The sequence below is a fragment of the Stegostoma tigrinum genome, chromosome 2 (assembly GCF_030684315.1).
Source record: "Stegostoma tigrinum isolate sSteTig4 chromosome 2, sSteTig4.hap1, whole genome shotgun sequence".
NCBI lineage: Eukaryota > Metazoa > Chordata > Chondrichthyes > Orectolobiformes > Stegostomatidae > Stegostoma > Stegostoma tigrinum.
In genome coordinates, this window is record NC_081355.1 from 90,983,217 (window position 1) to 91,009,117 (window position 25,901).

Genomic DNA, 25,901 nt, shown 5'->3' on the forward strand with positions numbered 1-25,901 from the left:
ATCTCAAGGCACTGCGGATTACCCACGTAAATTCTCCAAACTGGTTTTCAACTTTTAGAGACACTCAAGTTGCTGCTTGACAAAAGATTAAACCAATATTAAAACGGCCCGAAAACAAAACCAAAAAGTGCAAGAGAAACTCAGGTCTCTCAGCAACTGTTGAGAGAAAAACAGAATTAACATTTCAAGTCCGGTCACCCTTGAAGGGCATGTTTCTCTAGCACTCTCCAGTTTAACTTCAGATTTCCGGCATCTGCAGTTCTGTTTTCTTACAAGACTAAAAAAGATCTTGAATCTGATATGTAAAAGTCAAAATAAATGGCTCCTACCTAAATAAAAGAGAAGCACTGTCCAAACTGGAACAGAGATAGTTTTCAGAAAATGCTCCGTTTTTGTATTCCACTTAAATGAAACTGCCAACACATACCCAACAACAAGAGTCCATACCTGCAATAGGACAACAGTAAGAGTTAAACAAAATGGCTGAAGTAATGAATTATTTCTTTCATTTCAAACAAAACAAGGTATTTGTCTACAAGTAAAAATTGTTTTAGTTCATAGTACCAAGGAACATTGATTAATTATTTCATCAAATCTTAAATATTTGGAACAAAATGTTCCTTTGTAGAGAATACAGTCATAGAAACAATAAAAATATAGAAAATTGGAGCAGGAGCATCCTACTCAGCCCTTAAAGGCTGCTCTGCCATTCAGTGCGATCATGGCTGATCATCCAACTTAGTACCCTGTTGCCACTTTGTCCCCATGCCCTAAGATCTTGGAGCTAAAAAAGATCAATATCTCATACCTTCTTGAGAACATTCAATGTTTTGGCTTCAACTGCTTTCTGTGGCAGAAATTTCACAAGCTAATGACTCTGGGTGAAGAAATTTCTCATTTCAGTCCTAAATGGCCTACACCAAATCCTGAAACTATGGCCCTGATTCTGGACACCCCAGTCAGACTGCATCTTGTCAGAGTTTACCTTGTCTAGTCCTGTTAAAGTTTTATAGGTTTCAACAAGGTCACCCCTCAGTCTTTTATACACCAATGAATACAGCCCTAACTGATCTAGTCTCTCTTCACGTCAGTCCTGCCATCCCAGGAATCTATGTGGCTAACCTTAGTTGCACTTGCTGTGTATCCAGAACATCCTTGCTCCGATAAGGAGACCAAAACGGCACACAATACTCCAGGGGTGGTCTCATCAAGGCACCGTACAATTGTAGCAAGACATCCCTGCTCTTGTACTCAAATTGTCTCATTACGAAGACCAACAAACCATTTACTTCCTTTACAGCCTACTGCACCTGCACGATTACTTTTAAGTGAATGGTGTGCAATGATGCCCAGGTCTCACTGCCCCTCCTCTTTTCTCAATCCATTACCATTAAGAAAATAACCTTCCTTTCTGTTTTTGTTCCCAAAAAGTGAATAACCTCCCATTTATCCACATTGTACTGCATCTGCCATGGATTGCTGCACTCACTCAGCTTGTGCAAATCAAACTGTAAAATCGCTGCATCCTCCTTACAGCTCACCTTCCCACCCAGCTTTCTGTCACGTACAAACTTGGAGATATTATATTTTGTTCCCTTACCTATTTATTCACATATAATAAATAGCCAGGGTCAAAGCACTGACCCCTGCAGTACTCCATTAGTCAAGCTTACTTTGGAAAAGTATCTATTTATTCCGACTGTTTCCTATCTGCCGAAGAGGTTCCTATACACATCAGTACAGCATGCCCAATCCCATCCACTTTAATTTTACGTGCAAATCTCCTTAGTGGGACCTTGTCAAACACATTCTGAAAGTGCAAGTAAAAATCATGATCGGCTCCCCATCATCAACTCAAATAGTTACATCCTTAAATTTTCAGCAGATTTGTCAAGTACGAGGTCCATTCTAAAAATCCATACTGACACTGTTCCTAAGTGCTCCGATATTAAATCTTTCATAATAAAGTCCACCACTTTCCCTACTACCAAGCTCAGGTTGTAACACCTGATTTTCTTTCTTCCTTTCTTTTAAAATAGAAAGGTTATCTTCACTCCCCTCTAATCCATTGCAAGTGCCCAGAGAGTCTATAGAAACTTGAAAGATGACCACCAATACATCCACTATTTCTGGGCTTCCTTCTTAATTACACTGGAATGTACATTTTCAGGCCTTGGGTATTTAATTAGCCTTTAACCTCAATGACTACTCCAACATTGTTTACCTACTAATGCCGATTTCTTTCAATTCCTCCCTCACGACTCATTTAGATAGCAGTAACAGGATAGGTCAGAGTCAGCATGGATTTACGAAGGGGAAATCGTGCTTGACTAATCTTCTGGAATTTTTTGAGGATGTATCTATGAAGATCGACAAGGGAGAACCAGTGGATGCAGTGTACCTGGACTTCCAGAAAGCCTTTGATAAAGTCCCGCATAGGAGATTGGTGAGCAAAATTAGGGCACATGGTATTGGGGGCAAAATACTGGCTTGGATTGAAAATTGGCTGGCTGACAGGAAGCAAAGAGTAGTGATAAACGGGTCCCTTTTGGAATGGCAGGTGACGACCAGTGAGGTACCACAAGGTTTGGTGCTGGGACCGCAGCTGTTTACAGTACACATTAATGATAAGACGAAGGCATTAAAAGTAATATTAGCAAATTTGCTGATGACACAAAGCTGGGTGGCATTGTGAAATGTGAGGAAGATGTTACGAGAATACAGGGTGACTTGGACAGGCTAGGTGAGTGGATGGATGCAAGGCAGATGCAGTTTAATGTGGATAAATGTGTGGTTATCCACTTTGGTGGCAAGAACAGGAAGGCAGATTACTATCTAAATGGAGTCAAGTTAGGTAAAGGGGAAATAAAATGAGATCTAGGTGTTCTTGTACTTCAGTCAATGAAAGCAAGCATGCAGGTACAGCAGGCAGTAAGAAAGCTAATGGCATGCTGGCCTTCATAACAAGAGGAATTGAGTATAGGAGCAAAGAGGTCCTTCTGCAGCTGTACAGGGCCCTTGTGAGACCACACCTGGAGTACTGTGTGCAGTTTTGGTCTCCAAATTTCAGGAAGGACATTCTTGCTATTGAGGGAGTGCAGGGTAGGTACACGAGGTAAATTCCCGGAATGGCAGGACTATCATATGTTGAAAGATTGGAGCGACTGGGCTTGTATACACTAGAGTTTAGAAGGATGAGAGTGGATCTGATTGAGACGTATAAGATTATTAAGGGATTGGACACTCTGGAGGCAGGAAGCATATTTCCGCCGATGGGTGAGTCCAGAACCAGAGGACACAGTTTAAAAATAAGGGGTAGGCCATTCAGAACAGAGTTGAGGAAAAACTTCTTCACCCAGAGTGGTGGATATATGGAATGCTCTGCCGCAGAAGGCAGTGGAGGCCAACTCTCTCGATACGTTCAAGAAAGAGACGGATAGAGCTCTTAAAGATAGTGGAATCAAGGGTTATAAATGAATGGTGGTGCTGGGAAGAAGGACCAAATGGCCTACTCCAGCACCTATTGTCTTTTGTCACATTATACCTTGTGTTCAATAGTTTTGTTGTTGCTTACATTCTCCTTTGTGAAGGCAAGACCAAAGTATGAATTTAATTTGTCTGTCACTTCTTTGATCCCCATTACAACAACTCCTGTTTCTGATTGTAAGGGGCCTACATTTGTCTTCAGTAATCTTTAAGTGATGATCAATTGTACAACTGATTTCTGGGGCAAACATAGTCTTGTACATTTTAGCTGAGGGGGCAGTTACATTCTAAATTCTCCCAACTCTTGGGGCTACCTTTTTTTTGGCTAATTTGTGCAATAATATGAACTACAGCAGAAAAAATGAAGCAAAATCTATCTTTTGACAATTATTTAATTTAGTGCTTTGAGAAAGTAGGAGACTGATGAACCAAATATAAACAAATCTTCCAGCTCGTACGTACTTGTAATCTAAAAGACAAGACTGATTAATAGATGTGCTAATCGGAACTGCAGATGCTGGACAATCCAAGATAATAAAATGTGAGGCTGGATGAACACAGCAGGCCCAGCAGCATCTCAGGAGCACAAAAGCTGACGTTTTGGGACTAGACCCTTCTTCAGAGAGGGGGATGGGGTGAGGGTTCTGGAATAAATAGGGAGAGAGGGCGAGGTGGACCGAAGATGGAGAGAAAACATGATAGGTGGAGAGGAGAGTATAGGTGAGGAGGTAGGGAGGGGATAGGTCAGTCCAGGGAAGACGGACAGGTCAAGGAGGTGGGATGAGGTTAGTAGGTAGGAGATGGAGGTGCGGCTTGGGGTGGGAGGAAGGGATGGGTGAGAGGAAGAACAGGTTAGGGAGGCAAAGACAGGTTGGATTGGTTTTGGGATGCAGTGGGTGGAGGGGAAGAGCTGGGCTGGTTGTGCGGTGCAGTGGGGGGAGAGGACGAACTGGGCTGGTTTTGGGATGCGGTGGGGGAAGGGGAGATTTTGAAGCTGGAGAAATCCACGTTGATACCATTGGGCTGCAGGGTTCCCAAGTGGAATATGAGTTGCTGTTCCTGCAACCTTCGGGTGGCATCATTGTGGCGCTGCAGGAGGCCCATGATGGACATGTCATCTAAAGAATGGGAGGGAGAGTGGAAATGGTTTGCGACTGGGAGGTGCAGTTGTTTATTGCGAACCGAGCGGAGGTGTTCTGCAAACCGGTCCCCAAGCCTCCGCTTGGTTTCCCCAATGTAGAGGAAGCAACACCGGGTACAATGGATGCAGTATACCACATTGGCAGATGTGCAGATGAACCTCTGCTTAATATGGAAAGTCATCTTGGGGCCTGGGATAGGGGTGAGGGAGGAGGTGTGGGGGTAAGTGTAGCATTTCCTGCGGTTGCAGGGGAAAGTGCCGGGTGTGGTGGGGTTGGAGGGCAGTGTGGAGCAAACAAGGGAGTCCTGGAGAGAGTGGTCTCTCCGGAAAGCAGACAAAGGTGGGGATGGAAAAATGTCTTGGGTGGTGAGGTCGGATTGTAGATGGCGGGAGTGTCAGAGGATGATGCGTTGTATCCGGAGGTTGGTGGGGTGGTGTGTGAGAACGAGGGGGATCCTCTTTGGGCGGTTGTGGCGGGGGCGGGGTGTGAGGGATGTGTTGCGGGAAATGCGGGAGACGTGGTCAAGGGCGTTCTCGACCACTGTGGGGGGAAAGTTGCGGTCTTTGAAGAACTTGGACATCTGGGATGTGCGGGAGTGGAATGCCTCATCGTGGGAGCAGATGCGGCGGAGACGGAGGAATTGGGAATAGAGGATAGAATTTTTGCAGGAGGGTGGGTGGGAGGAGGTGTATTCTAGGTAGCTGTGGGAGTCGGTGGGCTTGAAATGGACATCAGTTACAAGCTGGTTGCCTGAGATGGAGACTGAGAAGTCCAGGAAGGTGAGGGATGTGCTGGAGATGGCCCAGGTGAATTGAAGGTTGGGGTGGAAGGTGTTGGTGAAGTGGATGAACTGTTCGAGCTCCTCTGGGGAGCAAGAGGCGGCACCAATACAGTCATCAATGTAACGGAGGAAGAGGTGGGGTTTGGGGCCTGTGTAGGTGCGGAAGAGGGACTGTTCCACGTAACCTACAAAGAGGCAGGCATAGCTGGGGCCCATGCGGGTGCCCATGGCCACCCCCTTTGTCTGTAGGAAGTGGGAGGAATCGAAAGAGAAGTTGTTGAGGGTGAGGATGAGTTCGGCTAGGCAGATGAGGGTGTCGGTGGAGGGGGACTGGTCGGGGCCTGCGGGACAGGAAGAAGCAGACGGCCTTGAGGCCATCTGCATGCGGAATACAGGTGTATAGGGACTGGACGTCCATGGTGAAAATGAGGTGTTGGGAGCCAGGGAATTGGAAGTCCTGGAGGAGGTGGAGCGCGTGTGTGGTGTCACGGATGTAGGTAGGGAGTTCCTGGACCAAAGGGGAGAAAATGGAGTCCAGATAGGTGGAGATGAGTTCGGTGGGGCAGGAACAGGCTGAGACAATGGGCCGACCAGGGCAGGCAGGTTTGTGGATTTTGGGAAGGAGATAGAAACGGGCCGTGCGGGGTTGGGGAACAATGAGGTTGGAGGCTGTGGGTGGGAGGTCTCCTGAGGTGATGAGATCATGAATGGTGTTGGAGATGATGGTTTGGTGCTCGGGGGTGGGTTCATGATCGAGGGGAGGGTAGGTGGTGGTGTCGGAGAGTTGGCGTTTGGCCTCGGCGATGGAGAGGTCAGTGCGCCATATTACCACTGCGCCACCCTTGTCTGCGGGTTTGATGGTGAGGTTGGGGTTGGGGTTCTATCCCCTATTCCCAATTCCCAATTCCTCCGCCGCATCTGCTCCCACGATGAGGCATTCCACTTCCGCACATCCCAGATGTCCAAGTTCTTCAAGGACCGCAACCTTTCCCCCCACAGTGGTCGAGAACGCCCTTGACTGCGTCTCCCGCATTTCCCGCAACACATCCCTCACACCCCGCCCCCGCCACAACCGCCCAAAGAGGATCCCCCTCGTTTTCACACACCACCCCACCAACCTCCGGATACAACGCATCATCCTCTGACACTTCTGCCATCTACAATCTGACCCCACCACCCAAGACATTTTTCCATCCCCACCCTTGACTGCTTTCTGGAGAGACCACTCTCTCCGTGACTCCCTTGTTCGCTCCACACTGCCCTCCAACCCCACCACACCCAGCAACTTCCCCTGCAACCGCAGGAAATGCTACACTTGCCCCCACACCTCCTCCCTCACCCCTATCCCAGGCCCCAAGATGACTTTCCATATTAAGCAGAGGTTCATCTGCACATCTGCCAATGTGGTATCCTGCATCCATTGTACCCGGTGTGGCTTCCTCTACATTGGGGAAACAAAGCGGAAGCTTGGGGACCACTTTGCAGAACACCTCCGCTCGGTTCGCAATAAACAACTGCACCTCCCAGTCGCAAACCATTTCCACTCCCCCTCCCATTCTTTAGATGACATGTCCATCCTGGGCCTCCTGCAGTGCCACAATGATGCCACCCGAAGGTTGCAGGAACAGCAACTCATATTCCACTTGGGAACCCCGCAGCCCAATGGTATCAACGTGGATTTCACCAGCTTCAAAATCTCCCCTTCCCCCACCGCATCCCAAAACCAGCCCAGTTCATCCCCTCCCCCCACTGCACCACACAACCAGCCCAGCTCTTCCCGTCCACCCAATGCATCCCAAAACCAGTCCAACCTGTCTCTGCTTCCCTAACCTGTTCTTCCTCTCACCCATCCCTTCCTCCCACCCCAAGCCGCACCTCCATCTCCTACCTACTAACCTCATCCCACCTCCTTGACCTGTCCGTCTTCCCTGGACTGACCTATCCCCTCCCTACCTCCTCACCTATACTCTCCTCTCCACCTATCATGTTTTCTCTCCATCTTCGGTCCGCCTCCCCCTCTCTCCCTATTTATTCCAGAACCCTCACCCCAACCCCCTCTCTGAAGAAGGGTCTAGTCCCGAAACGTCAGCTTTTGTGCTCCTGAGATGCTGCTGGGCCTGCTGTGTTCATCCAGCCTCACATTTTATTATCACTGATTAATAGATATTTGCTCAGCTTCCTACCAAATCAAATAAGAATCAAATTCCTAATCATATAAAACAAAGAACTATGCATGGCTAGTTCCAAATCCAGTATTCTGGTATGCATAACAAAATTACTAAAACAGAATGGAAAAATTAGCTATTTGATGATGTACGAAGAATTGGTCAATGTCTTTATTAATCTTTTGTAAGACTCAAAACATCGCAGACATTATCCCAATGTTCAAAAGCATAAATTTAAGATGAAAGTTATTGGACAGTTTCCCTAATATATTCATTCAGAAAGTTCACGATATATGCTGAAGAAAAAAAGCATTGTGAATAAATCAGCCAATATTGGAGTTTCCAACAACTTATTACTCTGCGTGAGAACAACTTGTTGAGGATGTTTCTCCAAAAGACCAAAAGTTTTTCTAAGTTCAAATGGGTTACGTACAGTACTTTTGTCTCCAATTTAAAAGACAGAAGCAGAAATGATGCAGTAGCATAATTCATCAGCGCTAGTATGGAAAGAAAGTTCTCTCAAGAGAACTCCTTCAATACTTCTGCAAGAACTCCTGGACCACTGTACATCACGGCCCAGATCTTCTGGTCTTCGGATAATCCATGTACCCTGATATTTTCAGAGAGATTCTCAGAGGTCCTAATGCATTGATAATGCATTATTAAATTTGAGAAGTTTAAAATCTCTGAAAGGCAATTATGTAGCATCTAGAACTCAGTAAAAAGCAGGAGACTTGAGGGTTCTAACTTATTTAAATAAATAGCAAGCAAGGAACAGTTAGAACATAGAACATAGAAGAACACAGCGCAGAACAGGCCCTTCGGCCCTCGATGTTGCACCAACCTGTGAACTAATCTAAGGCCCTCCCCCTACACTATCCCAACATCATCCATATGCTTATCCAAGGACTGTTTAAATGCCCCTAATGTGGCTGCGTTAATGACATTGGCAGGCAGGGCGTTCCATGCCCCTACCACTCGTCGGGTAAAGAACCTGCCTCTGACATCTGACTTAAATCTATCACCCCTCAATTTGTAGCTAAGCCCCCTCGTATAAGCTGAAGTCATCATCCTCAGGAAAAAACTCTCACTGTCTACCCTATCTAATCCTCTGATCATCTTGAATGTCTCTATTAGATCCCCTCTTAGCCTCCTTCTCTCCAATGAGAGCAGACCCAAGTCCCTCAGCCTTTCTTCATAGGGCCTACGCTCCAGACCAGGCAACATCCTAGTAAATCTCCTCTGCACCTTTTCCAATGCTTCCATATCCTTCCTGTAATGGGGCGACCAGAACTGCATGCAATATTCCAAATGTAGCCGCACTAGCGTTTTGTACTGTTGCAGCATGACATCATGGCTCCGGAACTCAATCCCTCTACAAATAAAAGCTACCACACCGTACGCCTTTTTAACAACAATCAACCTGGGTGGCAACTTTCAGGGATCTACATACATGGACACCAAGATCCCTCTGCACATCCACACTACCAAGAATCTTTCCATTGACCCAGTATTTTGCCTTCCTAATATTCTTCCCAAAGTGAATCACCTCACATTTATCCGTTTTGAACTCCATTTGCCACCTTTCAGCCCAATTCTGCAGTTTACCCAAGTCTCCCTGCAACCTGCAACATTCTTCCACATTGCCCACCACTCCACCAACTTTAGTGTCATCCGCAAACTTACTAACCCATCCACCTATGCCTGCGTCCAAGTCATTTGTAAAAATGACAAACAACAGTGGTCCCAAAACAGATCCCTGTGGCACACCACTAGTAACCGGACTCCAGGCTGAATATTTTACATCAACCACCACTCGTTGCCTTCTTACAGAAAGCCAGTTTCTAATCCAAACTGCTAAATCTCCCTCAATCCTGTGCCTCTGTAATTTCTCCAATAGCCTACCATGTGAAACCTTATCAAAGGCTTTACTGAAGTAAAGGAATTAAAATCTACTTGACCATCCACTCAAATGGAGCATCTACTCCTAATCAGTAGTGCACCCACTACTACACTACTCACTCACCCACCCACCCTTCTAGCATACACAACTAAGATAACAAAGTGTGGAGCTGGATGAACACAGCAGACCAAACAGCATCTTAGGAGCACAAAAGCTGACATTTCAGGCCTAGACACTTCATCCTTTTTCTGATGAAGGGTCTCGGCCCAAAACGTCAGCATTTGTGCTCTAAAGATGCTGCTTGGCCTGCTGTGTTCATCCAGCTCCACATTTTGTTATCTTGGATTCTCCAGCATCTGCAGTTCCCATTATCGCTAGCATACACGACTAATTTTGTCAAAATAACTTTGGCCCTCTAAACCCCAGAACATGGGAGTTTTCCTGTATAAAACGGTGTGGTTTAGCATCCTGCACTGAGCTGAAAGGCTTCTGGAACGGGTACAGAGAGGACACAAATTATAAGTTTAAGCCAGAAAAGCAGAGCCTTGGGGAAGGGGAAGTAATAAATTGTTTGAAGTGACACAGTGTGATTGGGCTAAATTTTCTCAGGAGTGGCAATGTTATCCATGTCCAACTGAACAGCATTTTGAATGATCAGCAAAGATTATCAATTCTCATTTGTTGTCAATTTTTGACTATTTGCATTTGCTTCTCATGTGCCACCTTGAAGCTGCTTGCAAAGGAGCTGAAAGCTCCACGTAAATTACAGTCAGTGTTAAGGTTTACAATGCCTCTTATTGTTACAGGCAGAAGACTGGAACACATATCAACTAAATTTCTAGTAGTTACAGAAAGAAATTAAATTTTTATTTGAAAATCAGTCAATGGAATAGCAGTGGGTATAGGTATAATGTCATTCGGACAAAAGCAGGAAGGAGACAGGTGTGAAAAGATTACCGGTATTGGCAACGGCTAATTTTGAGATTCATTTTGTAATGAAATTATGCTTTACTGTGAAGGAGGGTGTATTAGCAACCTGATAAAGTTTCAAAAGCTACTGAAATAATTTCAAGGGCTGGTTGGTTATTCAGAACTTTACACCCATATATTAATTTGGTGTGCAGTGCTCACGGAAGAGCAGACTGTACTTTGTGCAAGAAATATTTCCTGTTTGTGGTTTCTTACTTTGACAAGCTTCTATAAAAGAGCATCAATACTTGACAACTGCAGTGATGGAGCATGCAAAACCTATTCCTGTTTATCATGGCTGTAACATTAATATTTCAAAGAGAATGAGGAGAGTGGGAGAAATACACTGAAAGAGAATGAGAAAGTGAGAGTTACGTCGGGTTATGGAGCAGGGAAGAATGCATGTGTACATGGGGTTCTGCTAATAACATGATAGATGCGCTCCTGTGAAATGGCACATTATAGAAAACTGCGCTATTGAAATAATGGGGCCTACGGGAAAAGGGGGGTTAGGACAGATCACCAAAAAATTACTCAGAATTACTCAAAAGCCTAAACACAAAAGGATAGCACAGTTTGAATTTATGTTTAATTCACATGTAATAATGAAATAACGGCAAGTTAATCACATTATCTTGAAAATACATCAAGATAACTTGGGGGCGGGGGGGAGGTTCTGAGGTAGCTCTGTTAATGCAGGAGCTGAGGGTTGTTATCATCACCTTCAGGTGCTGTTACAGTTGCAGGGTTAGGGCGAAAAATAGTTAGTTAATCCAGAAGTCGATGGCCATGGTTCATTGTCTTCTGACTGTTTCTTAGGGGTTGCCTTCAACAAAGCACCCAGGTTTTGCTGCTTTGTCCTTTTCTTTCATGAAGCAGCAGTTCATGGGGTGCCAAAGATGATCTTATTTCACAAACTGCTACCCTGCTGCACTCTGCATTGTAACCATCGACCTCTACGAGGTGCAACTGCTTCTCAATTTCCCTCAGGATAGAAGACAAAACAGAAGTGGAAAGCTCTCATGGTGCTGCATCCTGGGCTACTACTGCTTCATCTCCAGCTTCTACTCCCCCCTCAGCAACAAGTTGTTGTAGATCAGCTGTAGAGGTCTTCACAGTGGGACTCAAACAGCTCTTCAACATCCTCACACTCCACTTCTTCAAATCCAGCTTGCTTTGCAATATCAACACAATGTTCTTTGATTCTTGGGAGCTCCTCTGATGGATCAAAGCTTTTTAAAAATCTTGAAAAACAACCTGAAAGAAGTTTCCACCAAACTACGTGTAAGCAGTCCTTTACTGACATACCCTCAGGCCTCCACAATAATGTCAATTGCATTCTTGATATTAAAGCTCTTCCAAAATTGAAGAACACTGTCCTTATTATCGCCCTCAGTAGCTGCAATCAGCCTCTTAAATATGCACCTTAGATTATAAGCTTCAAAAGCTGCTAATGCACCCTGATCCATGGTTTGAAGGAGAGATGTTGTGTTTGGGTGCAGCAATAGCACTTTGGTGTTTTCAGAAAGCTCACTAATGGTCTGAGGATGGCTTGGTGCTTTATCCAGGATGAGGAGAATCTTGGAATCCACAGTTTTGCCCTGCAATACTGTCTAAAAACACCAACAAAGGCCAGAAAAAATTTGCCCAGTCATCCAACCTCTCTTGCCTGACATAAAATAGATGCCTAGAGTAGACTTAAGTTAACCTTTCATGGTTCACGGGTTGGCAGGGTGGTACATTACCACAGGGTTAAGCTTAAAAGTCTCCACTGGCATTGGCACCCTGCAGCAGTCACACAATCCTTTGCCACCTTAAAAGCCGGAGCTTGTGCTTCATTCAAAGAAATGCAGGGTCTTGATGGCATTCACTTCCTCATCCAAATTGAAAACATGATCTAAGTTGTAGCTTCTTTGTCACTTCTTTTTTTAACTATGGGAGGAAATGCCATTGCATGCTCCTCATCTGCACTGGCAGTTTCGCCATATAACTTTACATTATGAAAATCATAGCAGTTCTTAAAACTGGCAAACCAGCCACTACCAAAGCAGGCCCCTCTGCAGGATTTTCAGCTTGTTTTGTTAGATCTTAAGGTGATAAGGCTTTCTCTTTTACGGTGAGAAGGGTGGTCCCAGGTCACTTCTCCGTTTTTTTCCACTACCCCCACACTTAGAAGCTGTTCCATCTCAAGTTCTTTTGTTCAATACCTCTCAGATTTGGTAGCATTCAGACTTGTGTCAGCAATGGAGCTTGCTTTAATCTTTTCTGCATTGTCTCTAACGGTGCAGAAGGTAGACTCCCTCACTCCTGTTGCATGAGCAATATCACATGCTCTCACATTACGCTCAAAGCACTTCACAACATCTAGCTTCTCTTTCAGTATTATAGCCTTTTACATACACAACCTGCAATTTTATCACCAGGACACTTCTCGTTGTCATTCTTGCCACTGTGTCCTTGCATTTTGTGGGTAACATAGCAGAATTGTACAGTCCCTCTTACAGAAAGCGCAAGGATCCTTGGCCCCAGCGCAGGGACTCTTTTGGCGCATACTCAGGTCAAAGCCCATGAACCAATCTTGTGATGTCAACGTTAGAACTGCATTATAGCCAACACAAAGTTCGTGTTTTACAAATACCATTCCCCTATTCGTCAATCACGTTATAGCCAAATTGCATTGCTGGAACACTCATGATAGGAGAACTCCCTGTAATACCTTTTTTAAAAAATGGAATACAAAATTACAAGGAAGGGAAGACACAGTATTGATCAAAATGTCAAAACAAATCTGCAATTAAAATAAGGATGTAACTAGTACTTTGTCCAATAACTTGCTATACACAAGTTACTTACATTTTGTAATATATTCTGCAGTAAACCTTTAATATTACGGAGTGAAAGCCAGCCACTTTACTAAACTCATGTAACTGAAAACATTTTAATGGAGAAAGTTCACTAACAAACTTTAAATTATTTTCTATTCTTAGTTAATTTGTTTTAAGAGTGAATACTGAAGACCAACTGACATGACCGAAAGGTGCCTTCATGTCTAATTTCTGCTCTCAGAAACTTAGGTGTTGATGATGTCAAAATCTCTACTGAGTGATGTAAACATTGTGATATATTGAATGGCAGTACGTTGGTTATAGTACTGGATTCATTACTTATCAGAAGCCTGGACCAATGATCTGAAGACAATAGTTTGAATCTCACCATGCCCACTGAGGAATTTAAATTCAGTTAATTCAATAAATCTGGAATATAAACTTCGATAATCTAGGAATTGCATTATTCCCAATGTCATAAAACCCATTTGGTTCACTAATGCTTTTAGGGAAAGAAATCTGCTGCCTGCAACCTGTCTGGTCCGTATGTTACTTCAGGCCTATTGTAATGTGGTTTAACTTCTGAAATGGCTTCAAATCAACTCGATTAAGAATAAATTAGAGATTGATATTCAATGCTGTTTTACCAGCAAATTCACATCCAATGACTAAAGTTAAAAAGGTGACAACTAGGCACTGGTTTCATTACAAGAATTAGGAAAGAGCTGGGTGCTCTTTTAAAGGATGAGAATATAGAAACTGTAAAGTTCTATCAAACGGCATAAGCCTCAAAATTACATGGAATATGGTCACTGCAGGAAAATGTAATGAAGTTTGCATACCAACATGTTATAAAAGGCAAAATGGGTAAGGTTACTACTAACTTACTGCAGAGTTCCTCATAATAAAAAGTGAAATTAAACAGGATTTCTTTTATTCCCAAGTGAGAATCGAAGGCTGCAGGCAAGTAAAATAAGTCTGTCTGCAGATAAAGATAGTAAGAATTGCAGATGCTGGTGTTGGAGATAACACAGTGTGGAGCCAGTGGGAATTGGTCAGTAAGGAGGGAGGAGCAGATAGGAGGAACAGAAGATAGGCAGGCTGCGTCAGGTCTAGGAAGCGGGGAAGAGGGGTACGGGTGGTTATGGGATGAGGCCGGGGGTGGGGAGATTTTGAAACTGGTAAAAATCCACATTTAGGCCACTGCGCTGTAGGTGGAATGAGGTGCTGCTTTTCTAGTTTCCACATGCCGTCATTATAACGCTGGAGGAGGCCCAGTATGGACATGTCACCCAAGGTGCAGGAGCGGGTGTTGAAATGGTTTGCGACTGCAAGATGTTGTCATTTGTCGTGAACAGAGCACACATGCTCTACAAAGCAGTCTCAGAACCTCCATCTGGTCTCACTGATGTAGACGCGGCAACATCGGGAGTAGCAGCTGCAATTGATCACATTGATAGACATGCAGGTGAATTCCTGTCTAAATGTGGAAGGCTTGTTTGGTGCCGTGAATGGAGGCGAAGGGGTAGGTGTAGCACTTCTCGCAGTTGCAGGGAAAGGTGCCGGGGGTGGTGGGGCGAGTGGGGAAGGTGGAGCAGGCATTGGAGTTGCAGACAGAGTGCTCCCTACGAAAGGGAGATAGTGTTAGGGAGGGAAATATGTTTGGCTGTGGGGTCAGACCGTAGGTTAAGTGGGAGAGAATGATACGTTGGATACAGAGGTTAGTGGGGTGATAGGTGAGGACAAGGGGGATTCTGTCTTTGTTTTTGTTGGGTTAAAGAGGATGTGAGGGCAGAGGTGCAGGAAACGCAAGAGATGCGGTTGGTCCCCTACTCCCAATTCCTGCAACTTGCCTGATCCCAACATGGGGCGTTCCACTTCCGAACATACCAGAAGTGCTTTTAGTTCAAGGACTGCAACTTCCCCTGTTTTACTGGTCGAAAACGTTGTCAAGTGTATCTCCCCCCAATTTCCGAAGAAGGATCCTGACCCGAAACGTCAACTTTCCTTTTCCTCTGATGCTGCCTGGTTTGTTGTGTTCCTCCAGCTCCACACTGCATTATCTCTGTCTACAGACAATACACTTTACGAAATAAATTCAACCGGAAATATTCAATTTCAGAAATGTTAAATGGAGTGGGACATATCAAGAGTTTGCTTTGTGGGGTACTACTTGATAAATAAAACAGCATCTATTATGACTTTCCCAAAAACACGAACAACTTTCTTTCAATTTTTCATTGGTCTTCAACATCAGGTTAGTTCAACATCAGTTTGATTCCAGACTTCCAAGAATGTCAGAGCCATCCACTAGGTGGTGTGAGACAGCTGACAATGAACAGTTCGGCCAATCTCCTTACTTAACCTCAAAATTTAGATGTTACATGGCAATTCACATGAAGGGAAACTGCAGCTTAATTCCAGGGGAGAAGACCAAAATTCTGACAGTTCCAACTCTTCAACAAACTGATATTTCAGTCTAGGCCAGAAACGTCATCTTTTGTGCTCCTAAGATGCTGCTTGGCTTGGCTTGCTGCGTTCATCCAGCTCCACACTTTGTTATCTCGGATTCTCTAGCATCTGCAGTTCCGATTATCTCTCTTCAACAACTCCTCACTTCCCAAAAAAAATCACATCCTAGGTTATGAAGTCAACATCTATTGAAAGCTTGATTTTGTACAAATGTACTTCTTGCAGGATTTTGATTTGACAGTCGAGCCTTTCCCACTTTAACCAGATTTTCATATGCATCTAGACTGCAAGTCCAAGATTCAAAGTCTGAAAATGCTAATCACTGAACCTGTAATGTTAACTTTACTCTCTCCACTGATGCTGCTCGACAAGCTGAGTTTCTCCATCAATTTCTGTTTTGTTTTCGATTTCCAGCAGTTCTTGTTTTACGTCAACTGATCAGAATCAAAAACAGGAGTTTTTAAAAAAAAAGAGTTACATGTGCATTAACTGGTTAAATTTTGACTGATTTTGTTTTGCTATTCATGCCATATAACAGACTAAGGAAAATAAAAGGTGGATTTTTTTTCAATAAAATTTACTTTACAGCTCATATTTCCTTTGGTGGGCACAGTCAAACTCACAAAGTGAATTTCTTGTGCAGAAACGTCCATTGAAGGCACCAGAACAGACTGGATTTATGAATTAAAATATTGAAAATATTTCTTCTCCCCCGGAAGAAGAGTGCTGGATTGCCACCTTCCGATATAAGTGATGCTCATTGTTTCAGTACCTTCTAATAGGGTCAAGTCCAAGTATTTATACCCTCTGTTGCTGCTTATCTTAACATATTTTGTCTGTGGCATATAGCTTGACTCCCTGCTTTGGAAGATTTTCAAAAGCTTCAAAGATTGGTATACATATTGCAATCTATGATAACCATTTGTGTCTTTCTGAAACATATGATCCCTTTCCTTGTGGGTATAGCTAATTACTTCATCTTAATTATCTATGGACTGTTGAAGGGGCTCTCAAATAAGTCTAGAAGACTTCTACAGTAAGAGCAGGACATTCCTATTTCAGTTTATAATTTTCAATTTGTTTCCTGCTTCCTTTCTCATTTTGCTTCAAATTGAATTTTCAATCACGTATTTTCTTTCTGCTTCATGTGACTTGATATCCATTTCTAGTCATTCCTCAATGTTTAGATTTACACTATCATATTACCAATGATTGGTTCTTAAAACAAACCAAAACAAATGTCGTGAGTATCTAGTCCATAGTTAATGCATTTTAGCATAGAAACTTACTTCCAAAGTAAGGAAACTGACTGCAGAAAATGGGATAAAAGTAACTAAAGCAATCACGGAGGCTACTGACCTTAGAAAGATAGGGCCTTGAATGACTTGAAAATTTAACAGCTGGAAAGGTAAGATCATAAAGCAAGCCTGCTGTGTTCATCCAGCTCCACACTTTGTTATCATAAAGCAAGTGCATTTACTTGGCTAAAGAAACAGATACATCATGTCTCACATACTTTCGAGTAAGGATTTATATAAAGAGGTGCTTTTGATTTGGGTGTTTAGCCAACTTAGTTCAAAAGCACTAAGTCTTGAGAGACCATAAAACTAATTTACTTGATCAAGCCGAAAAGAAATCGCATTGAGGAACAAATAATCTAAGGGTAGGTTTGAAGACAGCCAATAGCCAATAACGTGCTACACTGTCATGGAGATGAGCGGAGTCTAGACAGCTTCTCGTATTTCAATTTACCCAGGTGCTTACTGGAAAAGTTAGTTGTAGTTTGAACCTTTGGCTCCCTTCTGGAAGTGAGCAGCAAAGTAAAATACAGTTAGATAAATCTGCACTGGAAGCACAGTGAAAAAAGAACTAACTTCAACACTTTGTGGAAGGCAGGTGAGGCTTAATCTCAGAGATAATGGGAACTGCAGATGCTGGAGAATTCCAAGATAATAAAATGTGAGGCTGGATGAACACAGCAGGCCAAGCAGCATCTCAGGAGCACAAAAGCTGACGTTTCGGGCCTAGACCCTTCATCAGAGAGGGGGATGGGGAGAGGGAACTGGAATAAATAGGGAGAGAGGGGGAGGCGGACCGAAGATGGAGAGTAAAGAAGATAGGTGGAGAGAGTATAGGTGGGGAGGTAGGGAGGGGATAGGTCAGTCCAGGGAAGACGGACAGGTCAAGGAGGTGGGATGAGGTTAGTAGGTAGATGGGGGTGCGGCTTGGGGTATTTAGGCTTAATCTCAGTTTGAATTTTGAGAGGGAGCAGAAACTGTAAGATTGCCTAGTTTGAAGCTAGCAGGAGAATCGAGGGTGGGCTTCTCAGGCTTCAGGCACAAAAAAGTAAAGGACTAAAGACATCCATAGTTGAGGGAAAGAAAATAAAAATCTTACTTCTCGAAAACAGTCACCAGAGCACTGTGGTATTCACATTTATTTTTATTCACTTGTGGGATGTGGGCACTGCTGGCTGGCCAGAATTTATTGCCTGTCGCTAGTAGAAAAAGGGGTTCGGGTGCCACCTTGAGCTTCTGGAGTCCATCATGTTGTAAAGTGACCTACAATGCCATTAGGGAAGAAGTTCCAGGATTCTGACTCAGCGAGAGTGAAGGAGTGGCGATTGGTTTCCAAGTCAGAACGGTGATTGGCTTGGAGAGGAAATCGCAAGTGGTGAGTTCCCACCACTGCCCTTGTCCTTCTAGATGAAAGTGGATGTGGGTTTGGAAGTTGCCAAGGCTCTTTGGTGAAATTCTGCAGTGCATCTAGTAGGTAGTACCCACTGCTGCTCCTGAGCATCAGTTGTGGAGGGACTGGCAGCTTGTGGATGTGGTACCAATCGAGCAAACTGCTTTGTTCTGAATGGTATCAAGTTCCTGGAGTGTCACTGGAGCTGCACTCATCCACACAAGTGGGATCATTCCATCAGACCCCTGAAATTGTGCTGTATAAATGATGGTCAGGCTCTGGGGAGTCAAGAGGTAAGTTACTCACCACAGTATTCCTAAGCTGTGACCTGCTCTCATAGTTACTATTTTTTTTATGTGACAAGTCCAGTAGAGTTTCTGACCAAAGATAACCCCAGGATGTTAACAACTGGGGGATTCAGTGATGGTAACACCATTCAATGTCATGGGGCAGTGGCTTGTTTTTCTCTTGGTAATGGATATTGCCTAGCATTTGTGTAGTGCAAATGTTACTTGCCACTTGTCAGCCTAAGGCTGGATGTCATCCAGATCGTTGCATTTGAACATGGGCTGGTTCAGTTTATGAGGAGTTGTGAATAGTGTTGAACATAGTACAATCATCCCCAAAAAACCCCTTCTGACCTTATGATAGAGGAAAGGTCAGTGATGAAGCAGCTGAAGATGGCTGGGCGTAGGACACCATCTTGAATAACAAATGCAGAGAGGTCTTGAAGCTGAGATGATCGACATTCAAAAATGATAATCATCTTCCTATGTGCCAGCTGGAGAGTTAGCCCTGTGATACCCATTGATTCCAGACTTGCTTGGGTTCCTTGATGCTCCATGATCAAATGCAGTCTTGGTCATCACTCATGAAATTCTGCTCTTTTGTCTATGTTTGAACCAAGGCTGTAACGAGGTCAGGAGCTGTGTGGCCCTGATGTAACCAAAACTGGGCGTCAGTGAGCAGGTTATTGCTGAGCAAATGCTACTTTGTAGCACAATTAATCATATCCTTCATCGCTTTACTGATGATCGAGTGTAGACTGACAGGACAGTAGTTGACAGGGTTGGACTTGTCCTGCTTTGTGTGTGCAGGACACACCTGGGCAATTTTCCATGTTAATCAGGTAGGGGCCAGTGTTGTAACTTCACTGGAAGAGCTTGGCTAGGGGAGCAGCAAGTTCTGGAACCCAAGTTTTCAGTACTATTGCTGGAATGTTGTCAAGCCCCATGGCTGTTGTGGTATTCAGTGCCTCCAACTGTTTCTTAATATCATGTGGAATGAATCAAATCAAATCTGCTGAAGACTGGTACTGGTGATCCTAGGCAACACTGGAGTAAGTCAAAATGGATCATCCACTTAACAATTCTGGTGAGGATTGCTGTGAATGCTTCAGGCTTATGTTTTGCACAAATATATTGGGGTCTTCCATCATTGAGGAGTTTCCTCTTCCACTTACTTTTTTAATTGTTTAATCACCAGTCATCACTAGATATGGAAGGATTGCAGAGTTCAGATCTGGTCCTGTGGTTGACAGATCATTCCACTCTGTCTATTATTTGTTGATTATGCTGTTTGGCATGCAAGTGGTCCTGTCAGTAGCTTTACTAGGTTGATACCTCAATTCTAGGCAGGTCTGGTGCTGCTCCTGCACTGTCCATTGAACCAGGGTTGATCCCCTGGCTTGAAAGGAATGGTTGAGTGGGTTCCCTCACCTCCTGCCACAGACCAAGACTAGGAGCTACGAACTTTAGGGCCCACCGAGCTCCATCAGTAGCATGGCTGCCGAGTCACTCTTGGCGGTGGATATTGAATCTCTTTCCCCAGACTATATTTAACAGCCTTGCCACTGTCAGTGCTTCTAAGTGCTGTTCACCATCGAGGTGTACCAATTCATCAGCTGAGGGAGGACAGTATGTGGTAAACAGTAAGAGGTTTCCTTGCCCATGTTTTAACCTGAAGTGAAGAGAATTCATGGGGTCCAAAGTTAAAGTTGGGGACTCCCTGGGCAACTCCCTCTCGACTGTACATCATTGTGCCGCCACCTCTTTTGGGTCTGTCCTGCCGGTGGGACAGGACATAATGGCCACAATGATGTCTGGGACATTGTCTGTAAGGTATGACTCCTTGAGTATTAGAACATAGAACATAGAACAGTATAGCACAGAACAGGCCCTTCAGCCCACGATGTTGTGCCGACCATTGATCCCCATGTATGCACCCTCAAATTTCTGTGACCATATGCATGTCCAGCAGTCTCTTAAAATGTCCCTAATGACGTTGCTTCCACAACTGCTGCTGGCAACGCATTCCATGCTCTCACAACTCTGTGTAAAGAGCCCGCCTGACATCCCCTCTATACTTTCCTCCAACCAGCTTAAAACCATGACCCCTCGTGTTAGCCATTTCAGCCCTGGGAAATAGTCTCTGGCTATCAACTCTATCTATGCCTCTCATTATCTTGTATACCTCAATTAGGTCCCCTCTCCTCCTCCTTTTCTCCAATGAAAAAAGTCCGAGCTCAGTCAACCTCTCTACATAAGATAAGCCCTCCAGTCCACGCAGCATCCTGGTAAACCTCCTCTGAAACCTCTCCAAAGCATCCACATCTTTCCTGTAATAGGGCGACCAGAACTGGACGCAGTATTCCAAGTGCGGTCTAACCAAAGTTTTATAGAGCTGCAACAAGGTCTCAACTCTGAAACTCAATCCCCATGTTAATGAAAGCCAAAACACCATATGCTTTCTTAACAACCCTGTCCACTTGGGTGGCCATTTTAAGGGATCTATGTATCTGCACACCAAGATCCCTCTGTTCCTCCACACTGCCAAGAATCCTATCCTTAATCCTGTACTCAGCTTTCAAATTCGACCTTCCAAAATGCATCACCTCGTATTTATCCAGGTTGAACTCCATCTGCCACCTCTCAGCCCATCTCTGCATCCTGTCAATGTCCCGCTGCAGCCTACAACAGCTCTCTATACTGTCAACGACACCTCCAACCTTCGTGTCGTCTGCAAACTTGCTGACCCATCCTTCAATCCCCTCATCCAAGTCATTAATAAAAATTACAAACAGTAGAGGCCCAAGGACAGAGCCCTGTGGAACACCACTCACCACTAACTTCCAGGCAGAATATTTTCCTTCTACTACCACTCGCTGCCTTCTGTTGGCCAGCCAATTCTGTATCCAGACAGCTAAGTTCCCCTGTATCCCATTCCTCCTGACCTTCTGAATGAGCCTACCATGGGGAACCTCATCAAATGCCTTGCTTAAGTCCATATACACCACATCCATCATGAGGGAGGGACAGTCATTGGTGAAGCAACTGAAGATGTTCAGGGTCAGGACAAAATCCTGAGGATACCTACATTGATACTTCTGGACAGAGATAACTAACCACCAATAACTGTAGCCATCTTTCTTGGTGCTAGTACTAAGGTAACCAGAGAAATTTTCCTGATTTATACTGAAATTTTGCCACAACTCCTTGATGCCAAACTACATCAAATGCTTGCCTTGATCGAAAGGCTGACGCTTTGTCCTTTGCACTTGTGGTGAGCTTTGCCATTGTTCAGCACAGGGATGATCATGGGTGTCCTTTTCCCTTTAGGTGGCTAATTCCCCAACACTATTCACAACTGTATGTGATAGGACTGCAGAGAGCTTTGACTGAGTCCCAGAGTTGTAGCAATCCTACAACTCTGGGACTCAGTCAAAGCTCTCTGCAGTCCTATCACATTATTGTCAGGCTGTTGCTTGTCTAGACTGTGAGACAGTTCTTCTAATTTTGGCAATAGCCCCCAGATGCTAGTAAAGATGACTTTGACAGGGCTTTTTCCTAGCGTCTAGGTCAACACCAGGGGGTGCATTTAGCCTCGTTTCTTTGTTGTGACTTCATAGTGATGGATACAAATGAGTGGCTGCTCGACCACTGTAGAAGCAGGGGAGAGTCAACCATATTGCTGTGGATCTGGAGTCACATGTGGACCAGACTAAGTGAAAATGGCAGATTTCCTTCCCTGAAGGACATAAACTTACTTTGTTCAATTTGTTCTATATATAAAATTAAATTTTTGTGTGTTACTTAAAGAAAGCAAAATCTTACTGCTTAATTCTATTGGTTAAGCTGAGGTATTCAGATCTCTCTTCAAAATGTTATAGTCGCGAAACAAATTGTGACAAGATATTGGCAAGGAAAGATGCATCATACCATGCTTTTCACTCTAAAACTGCTCTCTCTACCTCTGCTGATTTAACTAACTATGCCTCTCTTCACACAGTTCTTACCTGCAGTCAGACTCCTCTGTCAGTCAGCCTTTGCTACATTGAAATGATTAGTGTTCCAAATCAATGCTGACTGTCAGGCAAACAATGACTGCAGGCTCCTGAGATTAATTTGGAATGGGTGGGGGTCGGGGGGGGGGGGGGGGCAGCAGCAACTAGTACAAGTTCATCATCTCCGTACACTGGAGCCTGGTCTTCAATCATCTTGGTCTGCCTTCCCAGATTAAAGGAACATAGACATCTTTCACACCCTCCAAATGAAATTTAGAACCTATAACATAAAGAATCTCATGGACAAGACAGGCAGGATAACACTAGCTCAAAGAGCAGTGTAGCAGATCCACCTTACTCTGGAAATGTGGACCGAAAGAAGAATCTAACTCCATGTAGTTGGTCTAACCATCCTCCACCTGCCACACAACACACTGGCCGTGATCCTCACCAGCAGATCCACCACAGATCCAGTACATGTGCAAACATGGATCAGGCAAGGCTATGCTGTTGTGCAGGAACAAACGGAAACAGACAATTTGAGGAGTAGGCCATTTGACTTGTCAAGCCTACTGACATTCAGTATGATCATCTAGCTCACCACACTAATCCCACCCTTCGCCCATATCCCTTGATCCCTTTCGTCACAGTGTGTCTATCACCTTGAAAACACAATGTTTTGGCTTCAACCTCTTTCGGTGGTTGCGAATTCCATAGGCTCACCACTGAGTGAAGAAATTCCTCCTCAAATCAGTCCTAAAATGGTCTATCTATCTAAAAGTTTCTCAGAACCCCTTCATTCTTCTGAACTCCAAGGCTTATGATCCTAACCAACTCAATCTCTCCTCATACGTCAGTGCTGCCATCCTGGAATCAGTTTGGTAAACATTCACTGCACTCCCTTAATAGCAAGATCATCCTTCCTCAGAGGAAGAGACCAAAACTATACATAATACTCACCAAGACCCTGGATAACTGCAGCAAGGCATCCTGGTCCTGTCCTCCAATCCCCACGCTCTGAAGGATAACATACAGTTTGTAGCTGAAGGCTAACAGCGAGCCAGGCAGCATCAGAGGAGCAGGAAAGTTGTCATTTCGGGTCAAGACCTTTCAGAAACGGGGAAGAGGAAGGGAGCTGGGAAATAAATAGAGGTGAGGTAGGGCTGGGGAAGGTAAATGGGATGACGATAGATTAGTGCAGGTAGTGAGTGATGGGGATTGGTCAGTGGGATGGATGGCTTGGATAGGTGGGATAAACGTTAGACTGGTTGTATCAGGTCAAAGAGGCAGGATGAGAGGGAGGCTTGGATATGAGATGAGGCCTAGGGTCGGGAGATTTTAAAACTGGTGAATTTCATGTTTAGGCCATCGAATTGTAGGGTCCTGAGGAGGAATACGAGATGTTGTCATTGGTGGCACTGGAGGTGCCCCAGGATGGACATGTCACCCAGGGAGTGGGAGGGAAGAGTTAAAATGGCTGGTGACTGGGAGGTGTTGTCATTTGTCACCTACAGAGCGCAGATGCTCTATGAAACATCTCAGAGTCTACGCTTGGTCTCACCGATCTAGAGGAGGCCACATTGGGAGCAGCGGATATAGTAGACCAAGTTGATGGATGTGCAGGTTAATCTCTGTCTGATATGAAGGGTTTATTTTGTGCCTTGAATGGCAGTTAGAGGGGAGATTGTAGGGGCATGGGTAGCACTTCCTACAGTTGCAGGGAAAGGTGATTTGGGGGGGGGGGGGGGGGGGGGGGCGGCGGCGGCGCGGTTAGTGGAGTGTGTGAAGCAGACGAGGGAATTGTGGAGAGAGTGGTACCTAAGAAAGGCAGATAGGAGTGGGGAGGGAAATATCTCTTTGGTTGTAGGGTTGGGTTGTAGGTGGCGGAGAATGATATGTTGGATGCGGAGGTTGGTGGGGTGACATGTGAAGACAAGGGGGATTCTGTCTTTATTTTTGTTGGGGGACGAAATGTGAGGGCAGAATGGCAGGAAATGCAAGAGATGCAGTGGAGGGCATTTTCGATCACCAGAGGATGGAAGTTGCGGTCCTTGAAATACGAGGACATCTGGGACGCACGGGAGTGGAACACCCCGTCTTGGGAGCAGACGCAGCCGAGACAGAGGAATTGGGTGTAGGGGATCACATTCTTGCAGGAGGGTGGGTACTCCCAATTCCCGGGTTCCCCGAAGGGGCCTACAGCCTGATGGCCTAAACAAGGAGTTCAACAGTTTTAAAACTTCCCCATCCCCCAGCTCATCCCTTATCCAAGCCTCCCCCTCATCACCATCTCTTTGACCTGATAAAACCTGTCCATTTTCTCTCCCACCTATCCACCCCATCCATCCCACTGACCAACCCCCACCACTCCTTTACTGCACTCACCTATCATCATCCCACACACCTTCCCCAGCCCCAGCCCCCCCCCTATTTATTTCCCATCTCCCTTACCCCTCCCCATTTCTGAAGAAGGGTCCTGACCCAAAACATCAACTTTCCTGCTCCTCTGATGCGGCTTGGTCTGCTATGTTCTTCTAGCTCCATATTGTGTTGTCCCTGACTCCAGCATCTGCAGTTCTTGCTATGTCTCACATATAGTTTGCCTCCTGCACGTGTGCACATACTTACAGCAATTGCTGCATGAGGACACCCAGGTCTCACTGAACATTCTTCTCTCTCAATTTACAGCCAAGTAATAATCTGCCCTCCTGCTTTTGCAACCAAAAAGATAAATAATCTCACATTTACACACATTACACTGCATCTGCCATGCATTTGCTTACTCACTCAGCCTGTCCAAATCAGACTGCAATATCTCCGCATTCTTTTACAGCTCACACAGCGTTGTGTCATCTGTAAAACAGATATTACATTAGATCACTCATCTAAATCATTAACGTATCGTGAATAGCTTGGATCATGACTTGTCACTACCTCCCATTCAGAAAAAGACCTATTTACTCCTACTCTGTTTCCTGCCTTCTAACAAATTTACGAAAAGGATGCATTAAGCATAATTTCCCTTTCATAAATCCATGTCTGCTTTAAAATCCCTGATAATAGACTTTAGCACCTTCCCACTATTGACACCAGACTCAGTGGTCTAAAATTCCTGGTTTTCTTTCTACATGCCTTTTTAAATATTGGAGTTACGTTAGTTACCTGCCAACTTGGAAGAACTGTTCCAG

At 44.6% G+C, this 25,901-nt stretch overlaps 1 protein-coding gene across 3 annotated transcripts in view; it reads right to left on the bottom strand.

Moving 5' to 3' along the window:
- The window catches only part of tmem245 (transmembrane protein 245), a 146,555-nt gene that overhangs the window by 111,246 nt on the left and 9,408 nt on the right, over positions 1–25,901 (bottom strand). For all 3 annotated transcript variants that reach the window (XM_059655465.1, XM_059655464.1, XM_059655463.1), the window contains exon 2: positions 330–447. In XM_059655465.1, the coding sequence (XP_059511448.1) occupies positions 330–447 (118 nt within the window). The remainder of the gene's footprint in view (positions 1–329; positions 448–25,901) is intronic.